The sequence below is a fragment of the Anas platyrhynchos genome, chromosome 27 (genome assembly GCF_047663525.1).
Source record: "Anas platyrhynchos isolate ZD024472 breed Pekin duck chromosome 27, IASCAAS_PekinDuck_T2T, whole genome shotgun sequence".
Lineage (NCBI taxonomy): Eukaryota > Metazoa > Chordata > Aves > Anseriformes > Anatidae > Anas > Anas platyrhynchos.
Window position 1 is genome coordinate 3986528 of NC_092613.1, and position 16775 is coordinate 4003302.

Consider the following 16775-nt stretch of genomic DNA (forward strand, 5'->3'; position numbering starts at 1 on the left):
AGGGCAGGGCTGCTCTCATTAGCTGGTGACTCCCTAATTAACCCATGTGATCTTGATGAGGATGGTGGAGCTGGCCCTGCCTCTAAAGGGAGAAAAAAAGAGGAAATCCCTTCCTTTGCACCGTGCCATCCTCCAGCCTCAACCCACACCTCGGGGAAGAGCAAACACAAAGGACTCAGCCCTTTCTGCCCGATTCTGCCCCAAGCACTGAGCACGAGCCCTGACACGCTGTGCCAGCGTGGTGCTGAGCTCTCCTTCTGGCCTTGTCCTGGCCCCTCGCGAGGACCCGCGTGGAGGGGAAGGGCGCTGAGCCCCCCCTGGGAGCGCTCAGCCACCAGAACCGAAACCAAGTCACCTCCTGGGGGCTGGACTGAACAGGCACCAAGAGACAGCAAACGCCGAGTGCAAAACCATGGTCTTTTATTAGAAATCTCCTCGTATAAAAATGATCATGCTCTACACAGTCATCGAATAATTCATAAACATCCAGGCACTGAACTTTGTATTTTTTCTTTTTTTTTGTTTTTTTTTTTGACTGGTCAGTACATAAAGCAGACATATTTCAATCCATATGATCATCACGTACATTAATTAACCACCTATAGAAATCAGCACTTTGAACACAGTCTAGGTTTTATTTTATTTTATTTCGTTGTCTCTTTTTTTATTTAAATTTTACGTATTTTTTATTTATTTTTCCTTTTTGCAACATATAGAATTTGGTAGGATAAGGGAGAGTGAAGAGTGACAGAGGAATACAGGAACAAAAGAAAATGAGGGATAACTTTTTTTTTTTTAAAAAAAAGAAAGAAACCAGAAGGTGCTGCACAACCACAAACAATCTCACAAATTCCAGAAAAGGGAAAATGTCGGGTCGTTTTTTGTTTTCTTGTTTTTTCTTTTTTTTTTTTTTGCCAAGATACAGAAAAAATAAACAAAGCCTTGCTGCAGTCCATCAGCTCTTCCCCACATTTCACCCCCCCCTGCTCAACTGTTCCTCTTCCTCCGTGGGGAGGCATGCATCGTCACGGTGGTCGGTGATTTCTTTTGATTATTTATTTGTTGTTGTTTGATTGTTTTTTTTTTTTGCTGCTGTTGAACATCATCATCCCCAGGAGCTCTGCCCCCAGCCCATTCAGGAGCAGGACCCCGCTGCCACCTCCCTGTCCCATCCCAGTCCCCTGCAGCGCGGTGCCACGAGGGATGCAGCTCAGCTCCCTCCCGCTCCGCGGCAGCCGCAGCCTCCCTCCATGCCAGGCGGTTGCGATCCCTGGAGTTAAATCGCGTGGTTGCTGTAGCTGACGTAGGTCTGTTTGGTAGCCAGCGCTGGAAAGAGAGACAAACCTCGCATGTATGGGGGACAAAACCTGCCTGCTCTTTCTGGCTCCCATCCCGTGCCCCCCGTCTGGCCAGGGAGATGCTGGTGGGGACACGGCCTGGTGTTTGCTCATGGATCCGGCCAGCCTTGGCACCGGGGACAGTCCCTCTAAGGACCCTGAGCCGTGCCAGAGTTGCTGAGCCCCTGGTGGCTCTCTAAAGACAGATTGCCATGAAGAGAGACCCCGGGAAGTGCCACGAGCCCCACGATGCATCCTCATATTCCCATTCCCTTCCCTCAAGCTGGACAAACCCACAGATGCTCCACACTCCCAACACCTCCTCTTGCCCCAGTCCTTCACGAGCCTGGCAGAGCCAGGAAAATGCCAGATAACAATAACTCCTCCTGCTCCCTGCAGGGCTGTGCTGCTGCCTTTGTGTCACTTGCTTTTGGTGGCAGCCACAGGTCAGGGAGAGGAGGTGGCAGCAGCTTGCAGCACCCTGGCTCCTCTCGGTGCTCTGGGCATGATGCTCTGAAGAGACCTTGCCACCAGGTCCCCACAGACCACGGGGCTCAGCAGGCACACAGACACCTCCAGCCAAGGACATGGGGCGAGACACAGAGGTCAGGACACCACAAGAAGCACAAATGCATCCTTTATAAGCCCAGTGGGCTCCACCATCCACACGGGAGAGCGAAGACGCCAGCAGCTCCCCCTCCCAGCGCTCTGCGTCCACCTCGGTGCCTCGCTGACAAATGAACCTTGCTGGTGATTGCAGCCTGGGTTTCCCAGCTAACAATTAGATAGGCCATACGAAATTAGAGCTGACAGAGCTATTTGTTAGCTGCAATGTTTTCGTAGCCAATCTGCCCATATCAAAGCCCCGTGAATTATTTATTCTGCTGTTTATTTCAGGATCCGTGACCCACCAGTGACAGAGTGAAGAACAGACCCTCCGTGCCTCCCACCCTGGCAGCGACGCTGTGCCCAGCTTGCAGCCTTGGCACGCCACTGCACACCCAGCGCCCGTAATCCCCATGCGAGACACATCCGAGCTGGAGATGCGGCAGACAGGAGGCTCAGCTCTCCCTGCTCCCAGCACGTATGAGCCTCAGGGGCTCCTGCTACACGTCCTGAGGGGGAGAAAGATGCTGAGTGCAGCAGAGAGGAACTGCCTGCAGCATAGTCAGGCACTGGGACAGGTTGCCCAGGGAGGTGGGGGAGTCCCCGTCCATGGGGGTGCTCTAGGAGAGGTTGGGGCTGGTGCTTGGGGACACGGCTCGGTGGGGACAGTGGTGGCAGGGGGATAGTTGGACCAGATGATTTTGGAGGGCTTTTCCAATCGTAATGATTCTGTGATTTCCCATTCCAGCCACCCATCAGCATTTCCCATATGGAAGGAGTAGGCACGACACATCCTGTCTCACCCACGTGGTGATGAAAAAATACGGTTCTTGGGTGCAAATAAATTAACAGAGGGGAAATCTGCCCTGCCAATGGACAGGACAGCTGCTCTCCCGTTGCAGATAACCAGAGCCCAGCACCCTCCTCAGGAAGCAGTGATCCCCATGACGTTGGACACAGCCCTTCCCACGTTGTCCTCACTGCTGGAGGATGGTAGGGGGCATCTGACACCTCCCCGTGATGCCAGCATCACCTGAGCCCATGCAGCACCGGACAGCCCAGCTGCAGCCTGCCGGCCAGCCAGGACTTTGGGCTTCCAGGCAGGACCCGCTCCCCGCACCAGGAGCCACATTACCTTACCTTGTGTTTCCAGATTTTCGCACAGCTCTGATTTGGCCTCCCCGTTGGGGCGGAAGCCTCCCTTCTGGGAGAACTTGTTGGACATGGTGGCCGCCGTGACCACCGCCTTCAGGCTCCGCTTGCGCTTGGGGACGTTCTGCTCCGGGTGGAAGAGGATGATGTACACCTTGGGCATGTAGAGCATGCCCAGGGACACGGAGGCACTCAGACTCACCGAGATGGTGAGCGTCGTGGTCTGGATGTACATCTGCAAGACACAAGGGCATGAGCTCAGCTCGCTAGGATGAGGGGGGAAATGATCAGCTGGGGAAGGAGGAGAGGAGCAGGGACTGCGCAACCTTGGCGTTAAATAAACGGAGTGGGGAGGCAGGAATGGGCAGGATTGGATCTTAAACGTCAGGCTCAGATTGTTGCATGGGCCAAGGCAAAGTACACGTGGAGAAGCCTGCTGCTCTGCTTTTGCTTTTTCCACGCCTGCAAACATGGGGAAATACCACGTTGGTGCCCGACCCGCATTTTGGGACCCCGGCACAGCCACCCTGCACCAAGCCCTTGCTCCGCAGGAGCCTCCCCCCAGAAAGCTGCCGGCCTCCCAGCTTACAGACATCCCCAGGGACAGGGGCCAAGCACCCTCTTGACCTTCCCTCTGCTCCCCAGCACCCACAGCACTCCCAACCAGCTGCAGGGCAGGAGCTCCAACGCCGTGGTGATGGGCACAGCGAGGACACCACGGCCACGGAGCATCCCATGCACCCCCGTCCCCTTCCAGCAGGTAATCCCCGTTCCCCAGCTGGCTCCCGGACCGTTGTCATGTAAGTCACATATTACACACCGACGCTGCCTTTCTGCAGTCAAAACTAATTTCACGCTCACTGTCCAGGACTAACAGTGACAGATGTTTTGCGAAATGAAAGCCCATTAATCTGACTGTAGAATAATCCATTTTTCTACGGAAAGCGCTTGGCAGTCTCCTCGCAAGCCGGGGGCATCTGAAGCAGGCAGCAACAGGAGGCGAAGGGACCTCCTCCCTCCTCCCATCCCCACCTCTCGCCCATCCTCTCTCCACCAGCATCCCCGCTCCCAGCCCCAGGCCCTGTCCTCTCCAGCATCCCCTCCCACGGCTCGTGGCGCACGTGGCAGGGCAGGGAGGGGGCTCGGGGTCTCCTCGTGCCTGTGCACACACCATTATTTTTTATTCCAGCTGTGCTCAGGTGCTGGGGCGGATACTCAGATTGCTAACAAGGAGGCTGAAAGCAGTTTCTGAACGTTATCCCATAGCTGCTTGGTGTCCGGGGTTTCTTCTGGAGTTATTCCTTGGGTGGGATTTGGTGCCCCCAGCTCCCCCGCTGCATGAATTTAAGCTCAGGCTCCTTTCCTGGAGTCAGTGGAGCAAAAAGGTGACCAAGGGCAGAAGCTGAGCACAGAGGAGCACCCAGGGTCTGCAGGGAGAAGGTGCACGGAGGCAGCTCTGTCCTGGCAGTGAGAGCTGGTGGGAAGCCCCAGCTCCTGGCCTGGGCTTTGTCCCACCCCAGGGCCTGCAGGACCTGGGCGCAACCACGCAGAGAAACGTTTCGCTTTGTTCTCCCCCTTCAAAAGCAAACACACAGCCCTCGGAGTGTTCCGACCTGACCCAAAAGGAAAAAAGCAACAAAGCTCAGTCTGAGTCAGCCAAGAAGTTTGGTTTGTCCCCAGAATAAAACCTATTGCTGTCACATGTGCTGGTTTGTTTGTTCCACCTTCTCTCTATATGCACACAGAGTCAAGTTAGGCAGATTTTAGAAATAAAAATGTCACTTCATCAGGAAAAGTCAAAACATCTCTTTGTGCCAGAATATCTCCTCTTTCTCTCTCTTTTTTCTCCTTCCCCCCAACCCCTTGCTTCTCTTCTTGGCTGAATTCTTTTTTTGGCTGAAGCTCTCCAGACTTTTCTGCAAGCACCCAGGGCCAGGCTCGCTGGCAGCGAGGGCAGCAGGGGGACACCAGCTCCAGGTCCCCCAACCCCTGCCTCGGGGACCAGCAAAGCTCGGCACAACGCCCCCAACCCCGCTGTGGGGCACAGCCGAGGCTCAGCAGCCCCCCGCCTCCCCCCCACACTCCTGCTCCTCAGCAGATGCCTTTTGGAGGATCCTCGCTTCGCAGTTCCCATATTTTCTGCCTCTGCAGACTCCCACCCATGCCTCGAGGCTCAGAGGCGTTTCAATGGAGAGGGGAAGCAGCTGAGCTCACACCTGACATCCCCGTGCACGCTCCCTGCCGGGGCCACATCCCCAGCACAGCTGGGGGCTTCCCTCTGCCAAGACCCCCGGACCCCCCCAGCACATCTGGGGTCTCCCAGGACCACCACAGCTACCTTCAGCCCGATGAGCCATTTGGCACAAACTGCCCTGTTTTGGTAGCTGGCTCCAAACCACTTGTTTTTGGTAGCACCGCCAGCTCTGCACCACGTCAGGGGCACTTTTTGGCAAGCCCCTTTTTGGCTGACAGAGGAATATTTTTAGCCTGGAGTCCAAACAGGACTAGGAAGCACCGTTAACCTCTCGATAGACCAGAAAATGACCATTTCTCACGGTTTCAGTTCCCACTCCCATAATTAGCTTCCAGCCCAGGGCCCCGCTGTGCCCCCGTTAATGGCACTCGAGCAGCCTCCAGAGCCCCCTGAAGCGTGAGCAGCGGTGACAGAGGCCGCGACATCTCCGCCTCGGCAGGATCTGATGCCCCATGGCATGGTGAGGAGCCCATGACACTGCCCATTTCTGACTCAGGATGCTGCTCCTGCACCGAGCAGGGCAAGCAGCCGAGCAAGCACCAACTCCTGCATTTTTGGGGGGTGCCGGGGAAGGGAAAACCCCCTCGTCCCTTCCCCAGCAGCGCTAAGCAAACCTCTGGACACTTCTCATTTGTCCTCTCTCCCTCGCTGAAAGCAAATGTGATAAACAGGGAACCAGACAATGACACCGCTGTTCGGCTGCTGCCTTATCAGTGCAGGAAATTGTCTCTTTCTTTAGATCCTCGGTTATTGCTATTTCTGTAATCCGCCGGGATCGGCAGGGATAAGAGGTTCTTTCTGAGCAAAGGCTTGGGGGACTTGTTATAATCATATGCCACCTCCATGCAAAGTTGTAGGCACAAGGTGAAGGGAAATGCCAGAAAAAGGGGGATTTTCGTCCTGCTGCCCCCCGCCACAAAGCAGCCTTGGCCACGGGGGTCGTGCCGAGGTGCTGGGCGCTGCTGGGTGCTGTGGAGCTGCCCCGTGCCATCCCCCAGCCTCAAGCAAACGCCTGCCGTGCTCCGTGAGGACAACAGGGCCCCAGGCAGAGCTCCCAGCTTGTCCCCCAGGTGTGTTGAGCCCCCCGTGGGGCCAAAGTCCCTGCAGGACCAGGGCAGAGGAGGGGGCTCCTGCTGAGCCCTGCTGAGCACCCCAGGCAATGCCAGCACTGCTATAGGGCTGTGCCACTGCAAACACCCCTAATTTCCATCCCAGCAACGTGCACAACACCTTTTTCACCTTTTTCTCCCCAAGACCACGAACCAGCAGCTAAAGCATCAAGGCCGGCAGCAAGCAAACACCCGATTCCTGCATCTGCCCCTCTGGGCTCGTCCATCTCTGTGGCCTCTCCTGGGGATGCTCCAAGCTGGCACCCCCCAGCAGGACGTCCTTGTGCCGAGCCAAAACGCTGCCAGCCCCTCCTGGGACTGCTCAGCGGCCGCCACAGCAGCAGCAAACACTGAGAAAGAGCGCCGTGTCCAAGGGGAGCTGGGAACATCACTTTTTCCGCCTCTAATCAGCTTGTTAGCAGCCTAATAACAGAGAAGCCCTGCACATTACAAGCCCCCGAAGTGAGGCACAGCCTATTGTCGAATTGCTACTTGACAGCCAGCTTTCGGCAGCCCTAAATTATCCCATGACAAGCTGCAGTGAAGAGGTGAGCAACCTTGCGCATAATCTACAATCATTATCATTTCCATCTTTATTACCCACAGTATGCCGAGCACATTAAGGTGGCTTTAAGGGAGCTTTTGTTTTGCAATAATTTCTTAAAAAACCTGCTTTCTTGTTAGTATCTCCCCTGCCATCTCATCAAAATGGAAATGCTGCAAAAGGCTCCATTTATTTCCTTTAATTCTCCTTCACACTTCTGGCTAGAGCAGGCTGGCTTGGCAGAGATTTTTTGGTTGAGGCAAGGCTCAAGGTTTGTGTACAGACTCAGGCTCTCAGAGTTTGATGCTCTGAGCAGAAGCAGCTCTCCAGGATGAGTGAAACTCTGGTGTCCACACCAAAAGGCCGCCTGGTCTTTGCCAGCAAGCCAACCCGCTTACAATAGGGGTTTCCAAAATCCACAGCTTCAGCAGCTCGGCATCGATGTGGACACACTCGAGGGGGAATTACCCCAATTGCAATGGGTCCAGAGGGGGAATCCGAGTGGTGGTCACCCCGAGGATGTCAATGCCAGGGATTTTCAGGAATAGCAGCACCAAGGTTTGTGTGTCACAGGCAGTGCCAGGCTGGCAGGCACGAGCTGCTCGCATTTAACATAAATGCGATTCTCGATTCTCATTTTGTCTGGCAGGCAAAGGCGATTTTGGTCTCATTCATGAGATTTTTTTTTCCTTTGTTCTCACTCATTCTCACTTGAGCACACGTTTCATCTGGGCTGGCCCTGCTCCCATGGGTACTGGCACCGGCAGCACGCTCTGCGCCCAGCACGGGCAGCTGGGGACAGGGAGGGAGGCAGACAGACTGGTGGGTTCCCAGCACGGATCCACTGCTGGGATTGTCCACCCTGTGCTCATCTACACAAGCAGGACTCGGAGCTGCAGCAGGTCCCGAGGAGCAGGGGCTCCCCAAAGCCCCCAGGGACAGCACAGCCCCCCAGGACAGATCCTTGCTGCGCCCCGCTGCAGGTCCCCTCACCTTCTGTGCTGCAGCCACACCGAGGAATTCGTTGTGGGTGCTGTGTTGCCAAACTCAGGTATTAATTAAAATTGCAGCAAATTGAGTGAGAAGGCTGCCAGGTGCCCCAGGGAAAGAGGGGAATAGCTCAGGAGCCTGCTCCTCCCTTTCCCTTGCCCCCAGCTCTCTGGGATTTCCAAGAGCATCTCCATCTCTCCATGTGGCACAAGGGCAAGCAGCTGGCTGGGTACTCCTCAGGGTTTCTTGTCCATGGTGCCAATGACACTGGGGTCCTGGATATGGCCACGTGGGCCCCAGCTGCCCCAGGAACACATCCCCTCCACCCAGCAGCAGCTCACTTCTACCAGCCCTGCTCAGGGAGGGGCAGTAGGGACAACAGGACGCAGAAAATGGGAGGGAGAGAGGAAATGAACCAGGAAAGACAGGGAAGGGAGAGGGAGGAAAGACACACACAAAAAAAATCTGGAAAAGGAAAGGCAAGAGCAGAGGGTTGGAGGCAGGAGCCTCTGCTCCCTCGTGGAGCAAGAGGTTTCAAATCAATGCTTCTCACCACGATTTCCAAGCGGCAGGGCTGCAGAGCAGCACCCCTCCTGGCTCAGGACACGCCAGCCCCTCGCAGCCCCCTTCCTGGCAGCCCACGGGGCCACCAGCCAAACCGTTCCCCTCCTTACCTTTTCTGCCGACTGCGACGTCCCAAAAAATATAGGGATGAAGGCTAACCACACAATGCAAGTAGTGTACATGGTGAACCCAATGGGTTTGGCTTCGTTAAAGGTCTCCGGGACCCCGCGGGTCTTAATAGCATACACAGTGCAGGTGACCATGAGAAGCATGCTGTACCCAAGCAAACAGATGAGGGAGAGGTCCGAAATGTCACATTTGAGGATGCCCCGAGCAAAGTGGGGGTTTGTAGTCCGCTGGTCCTCGTAGTCAATGACAGAGTGGGACGGGTCCACGATGAACCAGATGCAGACACCCACCAGCTGCAGCGAGATGAGGCTGAAGGTGATGACCAGCTGGGAAGCGGGGCTGATGAACCGGGGAGCACTCACCGACTTCTTGCCCTGCTCGAAGATGCGGTAGATGCGGTTGGTCTTGGTGAGCAGGGCGGCGTAGCTGATGCTCATGCCGAGCCCGAGGAAGATGCGGCGCAAGGAGCAGGTGCTCAGGTCGGGCTCGGCGATCATGAGGAAGGTGGTGGCATAGCAGAGGAAGATGCCCGTCAACAGGACGTAGCTGAGCTCCCGCCCCGACGCCTTGACGATGGGCGTATCGTTGTAGCGCACGAAGGTGACCACCACGAAGAGGGTGGCGATGATGCCCACGATGGCGATGAAGACGGGCACCACGGCCCAGGGCGAGCTCCACTCCAGCTTGATGATGGGGATGGGCGTGCAGCTAGTGTGGTTCTCGTTGGGGCGCTCGTTGAAGTGGCACCTCTTGCAGTGGAATTCGTCCAGCTGGTACTGGTAGCCGTCGCAGCGCTCGCAGTGCCAGCAGCAGGGGATGCCCTTCACCAGCTTCTTCCTCTCGCCTGGCTTGCAGGGCAGGCTGCAGATGGAGCTGGGGAGCTGGCTCCCGCCCCCGGGCCACAGCATGTTCTCCACCTGCGGGGTGAGACGGCACCGACCCCACTGATGCTCAAGCCAGGCGTGGATGCATCCCCTCGCCCCATCCATACACCCCCAGCCCTACCCAGCATGGAAACATGGGGGATTCAACATCAGACACCCAAAGCACAGCCCCTCTGCTCTGCTTTTGCTTCTCCTTCCCTTATCAGAGCCGCACACCCAGCAGCCCCGTGCCAGCAGGGCATGGCCACACACGCTGGTGGCACGTCACCGTGGCTGAACCACACACGTGTGCCCCTGACACCCCCAGGTCTGGCTGCCTAAAATCGCATCCTTGAGTCTCAGGTGAGTTTCCTACAGGATGGGTGCACGGGAAATACCGTGGGATATTCCCTCCCCGGGGACGGGACGCAGCCAGCCCCAGCCGTACCTTCAGGTGGAGGTGGTCGGTCCATTGCCCGATGACTTTGTACTCAGGAGTGGAGTTCCTGATCTGGTACTGGTAGATATCGTAACGCCCCGGAGCGTCTCCATTCTCATTGAAGGTCACCGGAGTCCCAGCAATGCCTGCAAGTGACGGAGGGCTCAGCACCCGGAGCACCCAGCACCACGCTGTGCCCTGGGTGACAGCACCCAAGGGCCCAACACTCCCCCTCGGCGTGGGGCTTCTCGCTGCTGGGACTGCTGCCAGCTTCAGCAAGCTGCCAGAACGGTGCCAGCATGAGCACGGGGTGGAGGAAGGAATTATGGAAAACAAAACCAAGCCCACACCTGAGCTGGCACGGGGGACACCCTATGGGGATCAACCCACCGGCCCCCACCAGGAGCCGCAGCTCGCTGCGAGGCCACGTGCAGTGTGCTGTTACACCGGCCGTTGCACTGCTTTTTTTAAGAAAGGGGGGGGAAAGCAGCTTTAATGTTAAATCAACAGATAAATACTAATAAAAGGAGGGAAGAGAAAAATCAAGCAGGAGGGAAAAATAAATAAAAGAGACACTGCAGAGGAGATCACAGAGAGGAGATAAATAGAAGTAATAAGGAAGACAAGACAGAGAATGTTTATTAAAGAGATAGAGCAGAGGAAAAGATGCGTTTCCAGAGATCTGAGGACAGACAAGGGCACAGCAGTGTGATGCCGAGGGACCTCTGCCAGCCACAGTGCCAGGCAGCACGGGGAGCAGGCAGGACCTGCTGCTACAGCAGTAAATTGTGGGTGCTGCTGCCTGGGTGCCCACGGTGGGGACAGCCCCGGACACCCAGCCCAGCAGGACTGACTCCCCCCAGCCCCGGGTACGGACAGACCTGAGAAGTTGACGTTGCGGATGTACTTGAGCAGCTCCACGCCGTCCACCGGGTCCATCCTGGGGCACAGCCCCACCTTGCCAGGACACAGGTTCTTGTGCATGTTGTGCAGAGCGTGCCCCATGGCGTAGACGGCGTCGATGACGAACTGCACCTTGCCCTCCTGCTCGTACGAGGAGTCCTGGCCGATCCGCTCCCTGTCTGCGGACACACCGAGAGCAGGGCTGCCGCCACCCCGCCGCAACTCCATCCCCAAAATTACAAACCCATCAGGCAGCCTCTTTCCCAGTGGGAAGCCTACACCACCCAGCCATCCCCCAAGGAGGAGCAGCAGGGCAGAAACGTGTCTCAAACCACCCCGAACTCTTCCCCAAACCACCCCAAAACCCACACTGCAGCTGTAATTCCTGGTGCCAGCCCAAGGCAGCGGCTGCGTTTGCGCTGCAGGGCTCAGCCTCAAGCCTGGCCTCCAGCTGAAATCCTGCTGCCAGCGTCCCTGGTCCAGAGGGTCCAGAGGGAGGTGCTGCTGGGGATGCTGAGGTTCTCCCCCAGCCCCTCTGGGCACACCTCGAGGGGTGTTTCGGGTACTTGAGCTGGGCTCATGGGGCAGGAGGGGTGCGGTGCGCAGCCAGGAAACACCCACGGGGAAAAAATCTCCATCTCCTCCCTGCAACTTGGTTCTGAGCACGTGGGGGCTGGCAAAACATGGCTTGGAGGTGAGAGCCCTCAGGATGTCCACGGGACACCCCACGTTACTGGGACACGCTCAGCAGCTCCTAGGGCTGGCGCCCAGCTGGGCTGTGATTCCCATCCCACCCTCACCCCACCGCTGCCCTCCTTCATCTCGCTGGGTGCTCCCACCCACTGGGCTCTTCCAGCAGCACCAAGGGATCCCCAAGGCAATCCCCAACACCAGCTGCACGTCCCCTGTCAGGTTCCCGAAGTCCCCACCCCTCTGTGCCCCTCGTGTCCCCCCCACCAGCCTGGCTCCCCACAGACCCCCCAGCCCCGGCTGGCCCCATTTGCAGGATGCTGCAAGGACACGATAATTACCAGCAACAGCTGCCTGTCTCTCCTGTCGTAACCACCCTTAATGGGGCTGGAAACGTGTTCATCATTTAGCAAAAGACACCGATTAATGTAGCACGCTGTTAATTACAGCCAAGAAAGTATCTGCCATGGGGTGATGCTGCTTCAGGGAGCCAAAACCTCTGTGGCATGGATGGGTGCCCGCAGGGCACCTCTCCTTCAGTGGCAGCAGATTGAAGAGCTTCCCCAAAAGCTTGAGCCTCCTCCAAAAGAGGCACGAGCATCCTCGAAAGCTATCTGAGGGCATCCAGAATTAATCCTGGCTCCTCCAAGCGGGCAGGACAGCATCCTCCAAGTCCCCAGGCCGGACGCAGAGGCGCAGCCAACAGCACACTAAGGCAAATTGATAGCGAACTGACCAACAAGAAAAGATGATATCAAGGAGGGGAATTTATAGCCCATCCTTCAAAGTTATAAAAATGCTTTTGGACTACGTGGAGATTACTCATGCGAAACCCGTCAAGTTATCCTTTCTTCCACGTTATTGACAGGGGCTATTAATCTTCTCCCTCAACTTGGGGCCCTTCCCCGCATTCATCTCGGCGCGCAGACAAGCCACTCTGTCTTGTCAAGATAATTACCCGTTAAAAAAAAGGGTGTTACAGACTGCACACAGGCACTGAGCCCCTGGGGGCATCCCAGCCCTGCTGCTGCCCCCAGGAGCCCACCCACGGCAGCAGGAATTAGGCTGGCGTGGAGAGGGGACGAGGTGGAGCAGGATGCTGAGGCTCGTGACGGCACGTTCCCAATGCGGAGACAATAAATCTCCGTGAAACTCTCAGTAGATTAGGGCTGCAAAAGGGATGTGACCCCGCTGATTATAATAGCAGGGTCGTGCATCGTTCTGCAGGGCTGGTAATTAATCCTCAAGCACGCGAGGAGCCTTCACGGGCATCCCTCTGAGGACGGCAGTGGCTATCTGCTCCAGTGGGGTGAGACAGGATCAGCAGCAACTCCAACCCCATCGCCAGCATTTGCTTTCAGCAGAGTGAATCAAAACCACTCCCAGTTCTGCTCCAGAGAAAATTCGGGTGATGTTGCCTTCCAGTTGCCCCTGGGCACCTCAGCACCAAAGCTGGAGGTGCCGGTTTGGAGAAGCTGTGGGTTTTTAGGAAGGCAGAGGCATCCCCCATCTCTGCCCAGCCCTACCCACCAGCAGCCTTTCTTCATCTTAACGAACACGTAAATGGGGCAAATCCTCCCCTGTTGGCCCAGCTGGGACAGACTGTGCTGGAGAACTGCCAGTCCCACAAAAAAAAAAAAAAAAAAAATATTGGGCAGAGAGGAGCAAACCAAGGAAAAGAATATGAGGAACTGCAAGCACAGAAGGAAAATCAAACCCTCTCCTGTTTGGTGAGGGAGCTTTGGGCTTCTGGTTTTGGGATGCAAAGCACTAAGAGCTGGCATTTCCCAGTGCATTTTGTGTTCTACCCAAATGGGAAGCTCATGGAGAAAACCCACATAACTCCTACAAAACCACCCTACGTGGGGCATTTGCATAAATCCCGCAAAGCCGGCACGCACGGCACCATGCAGGCAGGCTGCTTACTCCAGGTCCCGCATTATTTCCCCTCTCTGTTAATCTGCCAAGCAAATGTTCAGGAGATAATTTATTCCCTGACAAATTCCGATAATCTAAAGACAGCTCCTAGGACATTTGCCATGTCATGGTTTCAGCTGCCTCCACTAATACCTTAGGCTTGAAATATTGCTCGTTTTAGCACTACGTTGCTATGAAGATGAAGACATCAGCGCTTTGCAGGACCTCCTCATGCATCTCCTGGTGCCAGGGATTTCCTGATGCAATCAGGAACAAGCAGGGGGCTCTCAGCTACCCGAGAGTTTGGGTATGGGCAAGTTTTCTCGCTGCCCTTATGGCTTGCTGAAGCCTGTGCATCAGGCACAAGGCTCCCGAGGGATGCTGCAGTGTGCGAAACCCCTTGCCAAACCCACGAGACGCCCCCAGGTCAGATCGTTTGGGGGTTGCCTTCAAGGGTGAGGATGTACAAGCACCATCCCGCCGGTCCACAGTGGTGAAAGGGGATTAAAAAATCAGCCCCTTCCCAATCCAACTTCCCAGGCACGGCCAGGCACAGCTTGTGCCCAAGTCCCTCCTGAGGGGGCAGGGGGGGACGTGCAAATGTCCCCACGTCCCGGTGCCTCGCAGCCTGCCAGCCGCCGTGGCGTTATCGGTCTTCAGCCGGTGCCAGGCAGGCAGCAAATCGCTCCCATCTCTCAGCAAACATGTCACCTCCTCGAGCCTCCAAGCAGCACCTCAGCAGCAGCGCTGTCAGCCAGACAGATCCCCGGCTCGCCTTGTTCACCGCGTTAATCCCGACAAGCCCGCTTTAGCTGGAAGTGGCTAAAAACACCCGACGGGTTTTAAGGAGGAGGCCAGGAGGCTTGCGCTGGGCTCTGCTGGGGCTGGAGCACCCAAGGGTGCCCCATTCCCTGCCCGGAGAGGAACAAGGACGCCTCAGCCCGACTGGGTTAGACCAGAGCTGTTTGCAAAGGAATGAGGAGGCACCAGCGGCTCCGTGACTTTCACAGGACAGCGGTGCTTCTGCCAAGCATGAGATGAGAGAGAGGCAGTTATCCAACTGCTGCTAAATAATGCAGAATCCAGCCCAAATCTGGGTGGCTTTGTGCCTGCAGGTAACGGGGCCAAGGGAAGGGAGCTGTACAAGAAACGTGCGAGAGAGGGAGCAGCCCTGGGAGCTCTGCGCAGGAACCGTGCCTCACACACCCAAACCCAGCACACTCCACGTCTCCTAAATCACAGACAGCACACGGGGACGGGCAAGAGCATTTCTGGAGCATCATTCCCTCCTGGCTTTCGTGCCCGCAGCATCCCCACGCTCCTTACTGGTGCACTTCTTGATGCTGCTGCCCTTCTTCAGCGCGTGCCGGCTCAGCTTGCAGTGGAAGTTTTCCTCCCAAAACTCAGCAAACCAGATGTTTCGGCGGTTGTTGTCCAGCGTCCTGCTGGAGAAGTAGCGGTCGAAACCTGCCCAGGGGGAAGAGGGGACGGAGGGGGGATGTGAGCCTCTGGGCTGGCGGGGAGATGCTCAGCGTGGCCCCAAAGGGCAGAGGGGAAGGAAGGGGCCTGTGGGCAACTGGGTTTTGGGAATAGAGGGATTGTGGTGGGTTTGTGCCCGAGCTCCCCCCCAGGCAAAGCAAGGGTGGCTGCAGGCTGGCAGCACCCCAGGTTGAACCCCCCTGGGGACAACCCCCTGGAAAATGCTGAGCCTGTGATAGCCAAAACCTTGTGGTTAAGGGATGCCACGGGGGGGGGACAACCAACCCGGGGGGAGCTGAGCGAACCCCCCAGCACAGTCACTTACCTTTGACAGAGACCCGCTTGGGCAGGATGGTGACGGAGCCCTCGGCCACCTCCTCCAGGTGCAGCACCGGGGCGATTTTGGAGCCCCAGCTGTCCGAGCCCATCCAGATGAAATGTCCTGTCTGGTTCGCCCTTTTGGCTGCCTCCAGCACCCTCCTGTGGAGAGAAGCAGCAGGCGCTGAGCGGCAGCACAGGGTCGGGACACCAGCTTTGTGCCCGTGTCCCCAAAACGGCATGGGGTGGGAGCAGGGCTCGGTGCCGTTGGCATCCCCCAGGCACCGCACGCAGGGTACGAGAGCAAAGCACGCTGCTCAGCTCCCGCACCCTCCGTCCTCCCCAGCCTAGGCACGGAGGCTGCTTCTCCCACTCTATTTGCATATTTGCTGACTGGTAATTGAATTTCTCCCTTAATTACCCAACATTAGGAAAAAAAGAAATCAGGTTATGCTGCAGCAGGCAGGAAAAGCAGCGGCACCAGAGAGTTTGCGTGCTCTCAGCTCCAGGCAGCGTGGAAAACAGCGGCAGAGAGGCAGCCAGCGCTGCCAGTGCCCTGGCGAGAGCTGAACTGGGCGGTACTGGTGCCGGTCGTGCAGCCGAGCAGCGGTGGGGAGCTGGAGATGGTGCCTGTCCCATTGAGCACCTCTCGTGGCAGCCAGGCACTTGGCTGCAGGTGTTTGCATGCTCCGCTGGTGCCAGCCAGCTCAGGATGTCCCCAGAGGCAGAGGGGACCTCTCCTGGATCCGACCATCCGCTCGCTTTTCCCTGGGGCTCGCCATCCCCTCGGGTTCGTGTGCGGGTCCCCAGGGCGGCTTCATCTCCAGTTGCAGCAAGGAGGCAGGTTTATGGGTTTGTGAGTCACCCCCGACATCGGGAGCTGATCCCTTCAAGCCCAGATGGTGCTCAAAGCACGTAATAAGGAAAAAAAAAAAAAAAAAAAAAAAAAACACGCACACAGAGCAGAGAGGCGATGAGATGGGAAGAGGCAGTCGTTCCTGGGCCAGCAAGCCTGCAGGGAGCCACATGGGCTGCTCCACGCTCATCCAGGGCTGCCCCAAGCTCCTGACACATCCCACCACAGAGCAGGGAATGGATTTCAGCAAAATGTCCCGGCCCCATCCTGCTCCGTGGCTCAGCCCTGCAGGGCCGGGGCAAGCAGTCGGAGTCGGGGCTCTGCAGGTGGAGCTGGCATCGGGGTGGGCATCGCGGCCGTGCCTGTGCCACGGCTAAACCCACGCTCAGCCCCGTGCAAGCTGGTGTATGGAAAGCAATCTTCATGGGATATTATCCTGTTTGGATGGGTAAATGCTTACAAACGCCAGTTAATGGGGCTTGCCATTTACACAGCAAGGTAAATCCCCCGTTTCTCAATACACAGCCGTGTAAATGTCACGTTTGCAGACATTTCTATTAAGGAAGGAAAAAAAAAAAAAACTCGCAGCATTTGCACATCTGATGTAAACTGATTTAAAATCGCA

The 16775-nt window shown here is 56.7% G+C and overlaps 1 protein-coding gene across 1 annotated transcript in view; it reads right to left on the reverse strand.

Annotated features, from left to right (window-relative positions):
* Positions 1-403: 403 nt before the first annotated feature.
* The window catches only part of GRM4 (glutamate metabotropic receptor 4), a 43766-nt gene continuing 27394 nt past the window's right edge, over positions 404-16775 (reverse strand). The window contains exons 5-11 of the mRNA XM_027444875.3: positions 15302-15456; positions 14824-14964; positions 10869-11069; positions 9997-10133; positions 8667-9602; positions 3084-3330; positions 404-1326 (exon numbers count right to left, since the gene is read on the reverse strand). Of these exons, the coding sequence (XP_027300676.1) occupies positions 1277-1326; positions 3084-3330; positions 8667-9602; positions 9997-10133; positions 10869-11069; positions 14824-14964; positions 15302-15456 (1867 nt within the window). The 3' untranslated portion in view covers positions 404-1276. The remainder of the gene's footprint in view (positions 1327-3083; positions 3331-8666; positions 9603-9996; positions 10134-10868; positions 11070-14823; positions 14965-15301; positions 15457-16775) is intronic.